This window comes from Mycetomoellerius zeteki, unplaced genomic scaffold (genome assembly GCF_001594055.1).
Source record: "Mycetomoellerius zeteki isolate Tzet28-1 unplaced genomic scaffold, Tzet1.0 scaffold70, whole genome shotgun sequence".
In the NCBI taxonomy this organism is placed as follows: Eukaryota; Metazoa; Arthropoda; class Insecta; order Hymenoptera; family Formicidae; genus Mycetomoellerius; species Mycetomoellerius zeteki.
In genome coordinates, this window is record NW_017257720.1 from 3,456,531 (window position 1) to 3,467,182 (window position 10,652).

At 29.6% G+C, this 10,652-nt stretch overlaps 2 protein-coding genes across 2 annotated transcripts; both read right to left on the minus strand.

Annotated features, from left to right (window-relative positions):
• Window positions 1–96: 96 nt before the first annotated feature.
• Window positions 97–2,967, minus strand: LOC108729099 (ejaculatory bulb-specific protein 3). Its single transcript, XM_018458041.1, has 2 exons — window positions 2,731–2,967; window positions 97–315 (listed from the first exon to the last, which is right to left on the minus strand). Exons 1-2 carry the CDS (start codon window positions 2,936–2,938, stop codon window positions 158–160), a joined length of 366 nt encoding a protein of 121 aa, XP_018313543.1. The 5' UTR covers window positions 2,939–2,967; the 3' UTR covers window positions 97–157.
• Window positions 2,968–5,101: 2,134 nt separating this feature from the next.
• Window positions 5,102–7,770, minus strand: LOC108729098 (ejaculatory bulb-specific protein 3). The gene is made up of 2 exons (XM_018458040.1): window positions 7,543–7,770; window positions 5,102–5,363 (listed from the first exon to the last, which is right to left on the minus strand). Exons 1-2 carry the CDS (start codon window positions 7,742–7,744, stop codon window positions 5,188–5,190), a joined length of 378 nt encoding a protein of 125 aa, XP_018313542.1. The 5' UTR covers window positions 7,745–7,770; the 3' UTR covers window positions 5,102–5,187.
• Window positions 7,771–10,652: the final 2,882 nt, after the last annotated feature.

Genomic DNA, 10,652 nt, shown 5'->3' on the forward strand with positions numbered 1-10,652 from the left:
AAGTATGCCACTGGGTAATTAGTGACTATCCACTGATTCAGATTTAGAAAGTACTTATTATATATATATATATATTATATTTACATTAATTATATATTTGGACATTGAATGTATCGGGAGATCCATTATCCATCTATGTTGCCGGCGATATATATTATTAAGCTTTCTTCTTCATATCTTCTACAGTCTTCGCAACTATTAATTGCCATTTATCGGGGTTATTCTTTATGTACCAGTCACTAACTGCGGAGAATATTTCTTTTTGTTTTTCAGTACACTTCTTGCATTTAGTTTGATGAGCTTCGCTGAATATGCCTAAAACCAAAAAGATATTTTTTGAAATTTATTTATTCTAGTAATTGATTTCGCTCCTGATTAAAAAATTTATAGAATCTAAATACGATAGAGAATTAAAGTAAAAGAAATCTTAGAAATTTTATTCTTTTGAAGTCTTATTATTTAACATAATACTTTAAATTGAGAAGCGCCATAACGGTCAGAACGTTAAGATGTTGAACTATTGTAAATTCATTTAAATGAATTAATTTCAGAAATGATAATTGCGTGCCGATATGGTTGTCGGACTTTCAACGCAATCAAATCTGAAAATATTAATAATCCCTCCAAATTTCCCAACTTAAAAACTGTAATAAACTTATTGCGAAAAATAATGCTTCGGCCGGGAGTCGAACCCGGATCTCTTGCATTCCGTGCGAGCGTCCTAAGCCTTTAGATCTGAAATTAATTCATTTAAATGAATTTACAATAGTTCAACATCTTAACGTTCTGACCGTTATGGCGCTTCTCAATTTAAAGTATTATGTTTAACATTAGCGGTGTTTCAATCTTATTATTGCTTATTATTTAAGATATACAGAGTATATCGCGAAACTTCTCTCACCGCTTACAGGAAGATAAATGGGAGACGAACACAAAAGTTCTATATCATTTAACGATATTCGCAATAATGATAGACATTAATTTTTATAATTATACTAATAAGAGCATGCCGAGAAAAGCGCTCCAGCCGCTTGAAGTATAACTCGACTCATTATCAGTTTATTAAGCATTGGCTGCCAGCAGCGCGTTGGGAGGCAAAAGAAGAAGTGTGCCGTTTTTGAGTTATACCTCGAGCGACTGGAGCACTTCTCTCGGCTTGCTCTCATTAGTCCAATTACAAAAATTAATATCTCCATTATTATTGCAAATATCGCTAAACGGTATGAGACTTTTGTGTTCATCTCAATCCCATTTACCTCCCTGTGAGCAGTGGAAGAAGTCTCGCGGTGCATCCTGTGTATTGTTAAAGAAAATACATCTTTAAAAAACTGATGTTCATTTCAAGGATATATGATTTTACACAAAAGAATAAATGAAAAATTAATTTTGTCCCATATTCTGACAAATCAATAATCTATTAAAAAGTAATAAACATAAAAGATAAAAACATTTAGGTGAATGAGTTCTTCACAAACTTTTCTATTTCTGCTGCATTATTTTTATACAATAAAAATCGAGTTTATCTTATCAAATATTCAACAATATTTAAATACGTTATTATTAACTTTTCCTGAACTCTTTATAATTTTTAAAAATTACTCCTACAGTACGAAATATTACAACAATATTGTAGCAATATTTTAATAATATGCAATATAATGAAAATTGCAATAATATTGAAATTTTAATATTTTATTGGAAATATTGCAACAATATTGTGAAATTATAATAATATTCTATAAGAAATGTTGTAATATATTGCTACAATATTATTCAACAAGTACGCGGCTCCGCCATGAGATGAATGCGCTTCTCGTAAGAAGGAAACGTCCAGGAGTTTTATAAAGAGGCGTATATTCAATCACAAATCAAGTTGCAGGAAATGCAAGTCCCCTGGAGATTTCCGGTTCTTCGCGTGTGCTTTCTAGGATGTTTTTTGATCATAACTTTATTTTGGAATATGATGCCAAGCAATAATATTTTAGCAATTAATAAAATTGGATTAATTATTGAAATATTGTATAATGTTGTATCAATATATTTAAATATTGCAACAATATCACAAAATATTGCAGCAATATTTTATTGTAGCGGATATAATATTGCTACAGTATTGCAGCAATGTTTTATGAAATATTGTAACCTTTCAAAGTAATATTACTGCAATGTTGCTATGTAATATTTCATGCTGTAGAGATACATATATATATATTTACAATTGTAATATTGTATATGTCAGTGCTGGGATTTAGTTGCACATTTCGGCCGATTTTCGGCTTGGTTCCTGCTCCTTACTTCACCAACTCGCGCGCAGGCTAAATGCCACACACATTTAAAATTTTAAATTTTAAATTTAAAACATTTTAATTTAAAATTTTCTAAAATATAAAGCTTGGAAGCAAATAGGGAATCTTATTTTGGTACTTGTTACTTCTTGCTTAGTTTGTCATAAGAATTTCTTATTTGATATTGTAAATGATGTAAATAACAATAAAAACTTCTGTGTTACCACATATGACCAACGACGGTACACCAATTTCGCACATATTCGTTAAATATTGATTTACATTCAATATGTATAATTACGTATATCATGTATGTATGATATTTGCTCATGTTGACATACGTTGGTCATATCGTTTAGAGGCAATTTTTCTTTTACGGAAAAATCAATATTATGTAGATCAAAGAATCCAACACCAAAGAAAAAGAATTGTATATATATATTACTTGTTAGAGCTATCTGTGTTGGTGTCTGGCATGGTGCTATTTCCATGAAACAATCGTAATATGAGTCTCGCACAGTCTTATTATTGAGAGCAGTACGATAGTCAACATTATCGTATTTATCAGTATAGCGTTCTTCTTCTGCAAGAATGCACATCAGTACAAGTACATTCACAGCAACAATCAACGCAATATTGCTTAATCGAGCCATCGTTTCCACAGCTATGTCACTTGAGAGACTAAAATGCCAATGCAACATGCACTTCGTTTATATATGTTTTACTTGATAAAAAAAAGTTTCATAATGCAATAATTATATATGCAAAATATAAACATAAGGAAAACTTGACATAGAGGCTTTGAATATTAAATACGTATAAATTAGTATGTTTTAAGATACATAGAATACATTAAATTTTTTTAGTACAACGTATGCATATGGTATGTCATATGTATTTTTAAAATATGAAATGTCTATAACTTCCTATTTTCAATGATTTAGTTAATTTAAAATAACTTTTTCTTAACAAAAATATCAATGAATTTTAAATTATGGACGACAGATAGAAGAAGTAGTGTAAAAAATCAAATTGCAATATTTTTCTTTACACGCATTCTATCTAATTATTACTGCAAATATGTAATATAAATAAAAAACGTAATATAATTAATGTAAGCGTTTTGAATAAGATACCTGAGCTGAATAAGATCCAGGCACTAAATAAGGCTCACTTTTTAATTTATTACTTTAAAAGTAATAAATTTATTACTTTAAAACTCGCTTTACGCCTGCATTATATGTTTAAAAGATGTGTTATAAGAAATAGATAAAAAAAGGATTAAAGAATTGGAATCGATACAACACGTTTGTTTAATACAACAAAAACTTGTATGTATGAATCATTTTTATAACAATCGGCTGCAAAATTTACCAGTGTACAATATTTCATAATTTATTATAATTCATTATAATATTATTCAACTTCCTAACTATGAAAAATAACTAATAAATAATTTTTTTGAAATAAGTATAAGTATTTTTTTTTAAACGTGTACTTATTAAATAAGGCCCACTTATATGATTTTTATTATAGCTATTATTATTTATTTGTTATGTGTGGAGTTTACACCAGAGAATAACAATTTTCAATGCTACTATCTTTTAAGAAGCCAAAATTACATTCAAATTGTTAAAAATTTTCAAAGATTGAAGAGTTGATTACAAACAAAATTAAAGATAATTGTAATATTTGAGAGTAAAGTCCTAAGGAATTTCCTTTCTATGATTAATAATCATTTTAAAACTGATTTAGAAAGAAAATGTTTACTTTCTTTGTTATTTTTAATTTATTTTTTATTTGGGCTTTATTATATTCATATGCACAACACACAACACACAACACACACACACACACACACACACACACACACATATGTAATAAGGCCCAATGTCAGAGTTTAATAAAATTTTCTTTTCGTTCATTTACATATATATTCTATATAAATAATATATTTTATTTATGGGAGTGAATGAAATGAAGATTTGATTCTCGGAAGGATCCCGTTTGCCTACAAAATGATTGCTTACAGCTTCGTTTGCACACAGCAATATTGCACACAGCGTATTGCACACACGACATTATTGCACACTGCGTATAGCACACACGACATTATTGCATACAACACATTACATACACGACGTTATTGGCCAGTTACACTTGTATCAAGTGCGCGATGTAAACTAGGCCAATATAGAATATTGTCGTGTGTGCAATACGCTGTGTGCAATATTGCTGTGTGCAAACGAAGCTGTAGGCAATCGTTTTGTAGGCAAACGGAATCCTCCCTTCGGCTCAAATACTTTACTGCTACATGATGATTCATTTTTTAATTAGTCGAGATTGCAAAAAGATATTGTCTTCTAACAAATTTTAGATTGGAAATGGATAATTGCTGTAACACGACTTTTCATATTTATAATTTCAATTTTAACAAACACAAATCTAGGGCACAGAGCTACGTGAAATTTTCATGGGGAGGTGAAACAGTGACGATTATATAAATAATTATACAGTAAACTTTGTTTACGATATCTTATTTTTTTAAATGCTCCTTTATTTTAGAATTTATTGTAATATAATACCATTTATTTTTATATAATATATTTTTGTTAAAATAATATCTATAAATTGTATGTGTGTGTGCATACTGTCCATATGTTAATGAAAATAATTTATGCAAAATGGTTCTTTATATAATCCCACTAAACGATACCTATCACAAAGTGTTATTTAAATTATTAGATTTTGTGTGTGTGTGTGTGTGTGTGTGTGTGTGTGTGTGTGTGTGTGTGTGTGTGTGTGTGTGTGTGTGTGTGTGTGTAAATTATACTACGTGATATTATATTACATTTTAATTAATTGGAAAAATTCAAATATAGTATGTATTGGGAGATTTATATTATCCATTTGTGTTGCTAGCAGCTTTTTTCTTCATATTCTCTACAGTCTTTGCAACTATTAATTTCCATCTCTCGGGATCATTCGTTACGAACCAATTGGTTATTATCTCCATATTTTCTATTTGTTTTTTAGTACATTTTCTGCATTTAGTTTGGAAAGCTTCGCTGAACAATCCTGCAATCAATAGAGGATAAATTTTTACATTTATTTACTTTAGAAATCGATTTTGTTCCAATTTATAAATGTACAGAATTTATGTAGGATAAAGATCGATGCACCGGATATTCAGGAAATATCCGGTATTTTTTAACTATCCGGTTGAATAGTTAGATATCATTAGTATTCGGTAGTATATCCAGCTGAAATTTTATATTGAAAATTTGCATTATTGATACAGAATTTTATTCTTCTCAATTGAACTTCTTACACAGTTTATCTTTTTCTTCTTTTTCTTTTCACGTTGAAACGATAAAGAAAATTATGCTCGCTATTTTTCCCCTGTTTTTTTTAGAAACCTCGTTCCAGATATTCAACCGAATATTCATGGAAATATCCGATATTCGGTCCAATAGTTAGTTGTACTACACATTCGATTGAATATCGGATATCCGAAAAGAACATCACCAAATATCCGATATTCGATATCCGGTAATTTTACGATCCGGTGTATCCCTATTAAATATGATAGAAAATTAAAGCATAACACATATTTAAAAAATCGATATTCCTGTTCAAGAATATAACTTATAAAAAAATAAGATAAAAAATCAATTTTATCCCGCATGTCTCTAAAAAACCGATATTCATTCAAAAATTAACGTAAAACGATGAGCACATTTAATTGTTAAACGCAGTCCTCGCACACAGAAATTTTCTGCTGTATTATTGATAATACTTTTGAGGCTTTCACGGGTGTTTTCTTCAGAAGTGCCAAAGGGTTTACGAGTTGCCGTGTCATTATCAATGCGCGCCTCGCTCTGATGAAGTGAGCACGATAATAACCCATAAATCCTTTGACATCTCTGTATTATTTTTATACAACAAATTAATTAATTAGAAGCAAATTTGTCTTATTAAATATTGGATATATGTATGTCATTCTTTCAACTTTTGTTGAACTTTTTTCAATTTTGAAAAATTATACATACACTGAAAAAAAGTATAGTCAATTTTAATAAATATTTAGTTCAATACTGCCAACTAAACATTTACTTATAGTAAATAAATATTTGTTCAGTAAAAAGAATGATTGTTAAATCAAATTAATGTTTCTTGTATCAAATAAATATATCTTTATATTTAATAAATATTTAATTTGGTTGGCAGTATTGAACTAAATATTTGTTAAAATTGACTATATTTGTTTTTAGTGTATGAATAATTGCCATGGACAGATCATCTAACGACTATTATCAATAGGTAATATAGATCGTTGCTCTTTTATCATAATGATTTTGAATGTGAGCGTATTCTTCAATGAACCAGTGATTTACAAATTTAATTTGATTTCTGATTTGATAAGAATAATACATATAAGTATAAGTAATACATATAAGTTTATTACAGTTTTTAAGTTGGGAATTTTGGGGGGATTATTAATATTTTCAGATTTGATTGCGTTGAAAATCCGATAACCATATCGGCACGCAATTATAATTTCTGAAATTAATTCATTTAAATGAATTTACAATAGTTCAACATCTTAACGTTCTGACCGTTATGGCGCTTCTTAATTTAAAGCATTATGTTTAACATTAGCGGTCTTTCAATCTTATTATTGAATAATACGTATAACTGTTCTTATATATTACAATTTTTTTATAGAACTTAACGATTATACAGCTGTCAAGCTAGACAGACATCGAACATTCACAATGTTCGAATTTTATAATTTCGTCATCAATTTCACTTAATTTGATAAATCACTGAAGATTATTTGAATCAGGCCGAAACGTTCGTATATAAGTATTGAATTTAAGAAGATTTATACATAATATATATATATATATATACACGCGCGCGCGGAGTTATATTATATTATATTACATACGCTAACAATGACTGCATTGTGCTTTTAGTTTGCCTATTATACTACATGACCATATAATTGTGAACAAATTAAAATTTTATTAAAATAAAGTTTTAAAGCAAATAAAGAATTTTATTTTGTCATTTATTTTCTCTCCTGATGCTTATAATTCGTCAGAAGAATCTTTTATTCAACATCGTAAATCATTTGAAAACTACAAATACGTCGGCGTTACCGTTAAAGAAACTTCGATTTTATGTTAATCAAAGAATCCCTCATAAAAGAAAATAGAAATAGAATTCGGTAATTGTATAGATATGCTACCTGTTAATGCCTCTTGTTCTGGTGTCTTGCATGGTGCTATTTCCATAAAGCAATTATAATATTCTTGTCGTAGGTCCTTGTTTTGAAGAACAGATTGAAAATCAACGTAATCATATCGATCAGAATAGAGCTTCTCTTCTGCAAGAACACACATCAATACGTTCATAGCAATGATTAACGTAATACGGCTTAACTGAGCCATTGGTTCCACAGTTATGATGCTTGAGATAGTGCTTACTAGTTAATAAGAGAGAATCGTAAATACATTTCATTTTATATAAATCTTACGTAATAAAAAACAAATTATATGCATAAAATATATGCAAAATATGTGTTATATAAGTAAATGTGGTGACTATGTTTTATTAAAAAATATTGAAGCAACGTTAATTAATAGCTCACACTTTGTGCTGTCTGCATAAAAATACACAGCTGTCTACACAAAATAATAGGTTTCTATATTTTAACGCTTGTTTGTTGTAACTAGTGATGTTTTATTTATTTTTAAATTAAAGAAAAATGACTAATACCAGTCAAGAACGCATAATATAGTACAATGAATAGAATGTGCAAAAATTAAAACATAAAATAAATATTTCAATTAATAAAAAATAATATAAAATTATTAATAAAGTATACAATTAATATAGTGCGTATCACGCTCTCTTTCTTCTTTTTTCTCTTTAAAACATCATTAGTGATGGTAATGACACGTTTTTATCGCTTCCTGTACTTCGTTCCCTGCATCCAAAGCTACAATTAATGAGAATACGTAACTCTTCAATATTGCTAAGATCAGTTAAAATGGTGAACGCGCAATAATCTATACATCTATGCTAATAGATGAAATCGATATACAAAAACTATATGCGCATATACTGCGGTGCATAATTACTCCATCAATAAGCTTTAAGTATAAGCATTAGAAAAAATTGTTTATAAAATTACGCGCCGATATATTTTTTTTCTTATCTTCTTTCAAAGCAATGTGTGTTCAGAATAATATCACAACCACACAAAATAAAACAAGTGTCATGTCCGAGAGACTAAATCCATGTATCCCTATGTATTTTGAGACTCTGAAACCGAACATGACCTCAGAATTGCACCATCAAGTCAGGATTTTTTCTAACCTCAAAAAATTGCCAAACATCCCTTAAAATTAAATTACATTAATATTATAATTAAATTAAAATAATATTACATTATTCTGCCAAGAACCTTTTTTTAACTCAACATCGAAAATTACGCAGGTTTTTCTTACGTATTGCAAAGTGCTGAAGTAGTAGTAAATATTAGAGACTCTCAAACCCAAAGCTCCAAGTCCACGAAACCCAGAGGAAAGGGAGTTAATAACTTTTCCTAATGTTCATTTAAAGCTTATTGATGCAGTAGTTATATGCACCGCAATATTGCTAAGATCATTAACTCATCTTAGCAATATTGAAGAATACTCTCATTAACTGTAACTTTGGATGCAGGGAACGAAGTACAGAAGGCGATAAAAACGTGTCATTACCATCACTAATGATGTTTTAAAGAGAAAGAAAGAAAGATCACAGCGTGATACGCACCATGTTAATTGCATATTTTATTAATAATTTATATTATTTTTTATTAATTGAAATATTTATTTTATGTTTTAATTTTTGCACATTCTATTCATTGCACTATATTATGCGTTCTTTGACTCGTATTAGCTGTTTTTTCTCTAATTTAAAAATAAATAAAACATCACTAGTTACAACAAACAAGCGTTAAAAAATAAATAAAACATCACTAGTTACAACAAACAAGCGTTAAAAAATAGAAACCTTGTACTTTGTGTAATTAGCGTTTTTTTTTGTGCAGATAGCACAAAGTGTAAACTATTAATTAACGTTTCTTCAATATTTTTTAATAAAACATAGTCACCACATTTACTTATATAACACATATTTTGCATATATTTTATGTTAAATAATTTATTTTTTATTACGTAAGATTTATATAAAATGAAATGTCTACGATCCTCTCTTATTAACTAGTAAGTATCTCAAGCATCATAACTGTGGAACCAATGGCTAAGTTAAGCCGTATTACGTTAATCATTGCTATGAACGTATTGATGTGCGTTCTTGCAGAAGAGAAGCTCTATTCTAATCGATATAATTACGTTGATATTCAATCTGTTCTTTAAAACAAGGACCTACAACAAGAATATTATAATTGCTTTATGGAAATAGCACCATGTAAGACACCAGAACAAGAGGCATTAACAGGTAGCATATCTATACAATTACCGAATTCTATTTCTATTTTCTTTTATGAGGGATTCTTTGATTAAAATAAAATCGAAGTTTCTTTAACGGTAACACTGACGTATTTGTAGTTTTCAAATGATTTACGATGTTAAAAGATTCTTCTGACGAATTAAGCATCAGGAGAGAAAATAAATGACAAAATAAAATTCTTTATTTGCTTTAAAACTTTATTTTAATAAAATTTTAATTTATTCAATAGTAATTATGCTGATGAGGGGAGCCAACCCTGATGACCTTGACCTTGACATATGTTGTCAAGCTCATGACTCTGAGTGACTTCCAACAAGTTTTAGCCGTTGCTCGTCATTCGTTAAAAAGTTATTGACAATTAATGTTAGTAATTATTTCACTGCTTCACATGAAAAGTCAGTTAACTTTGGGCAGCAAGAGAGGTATGGGGTGAACTGATTAAGGGAATATGACTTTCCATCCCTCCTTCGACTCTCACTCCCTCTTCCCCTCTGCAAAGGGGCGCCCGACTCTCACCTTCGACTCTCACCCCCGCTCCTCCCCTGCAAAGGGGCGCATAACTCCCACCTTCGACTCTCACCTCCCCTCGCCCTGCAAAGGAGCGCATGACTCTCACCTTCGACTCTCACCCCCTTCACCCCCTGTAAAGAGGCGCAGTGAAATGTATCCTATTAATAATAATGTTGTATAAAATGTTTAGTGGAATTGAAAAATCTATGTGGAATAATACAATTATATATCTTGAAAATTATACATTAATATCTTACCTTCGGCTTTAACCTTCACCTCCCCCCTGCAAACAATACAATTATGGAAGTCGGGCGCCCCTTTGCAGGG

Excerpts from the sequence above, each read along its gene's own strand:
- LOC108729099 (XM_018458041.1), bottom strand. The coding sequence starts at position 2,938 with ATGGCTCGATTAAGCAATATTGCGTTGATTGTTGCTGTGAATGTACTT. Across the intron at positions 316-2,730 it reads AACACAGATAGCTCTAACAA|GCATATTCAGCGAAGCTCAT; the intron begins GTAATATATATA and ends TTTTGGTTTTAG.
- LOC108729098 (XM_018458040.1), bottom strand. The coding sequence starts at position 7,744 with ATGGCTCAGTTAAGCCGTATTACGTTAATCATTGCTATGAACGTATTG. Across the intron at positions 5,364-7,542 it reads AGAACAAGAGGCATTAACAG|GATTGTTCAGCGAAGCTTTC; the intron begins GTAGCATATCTA and ends TATTGATTGCAG.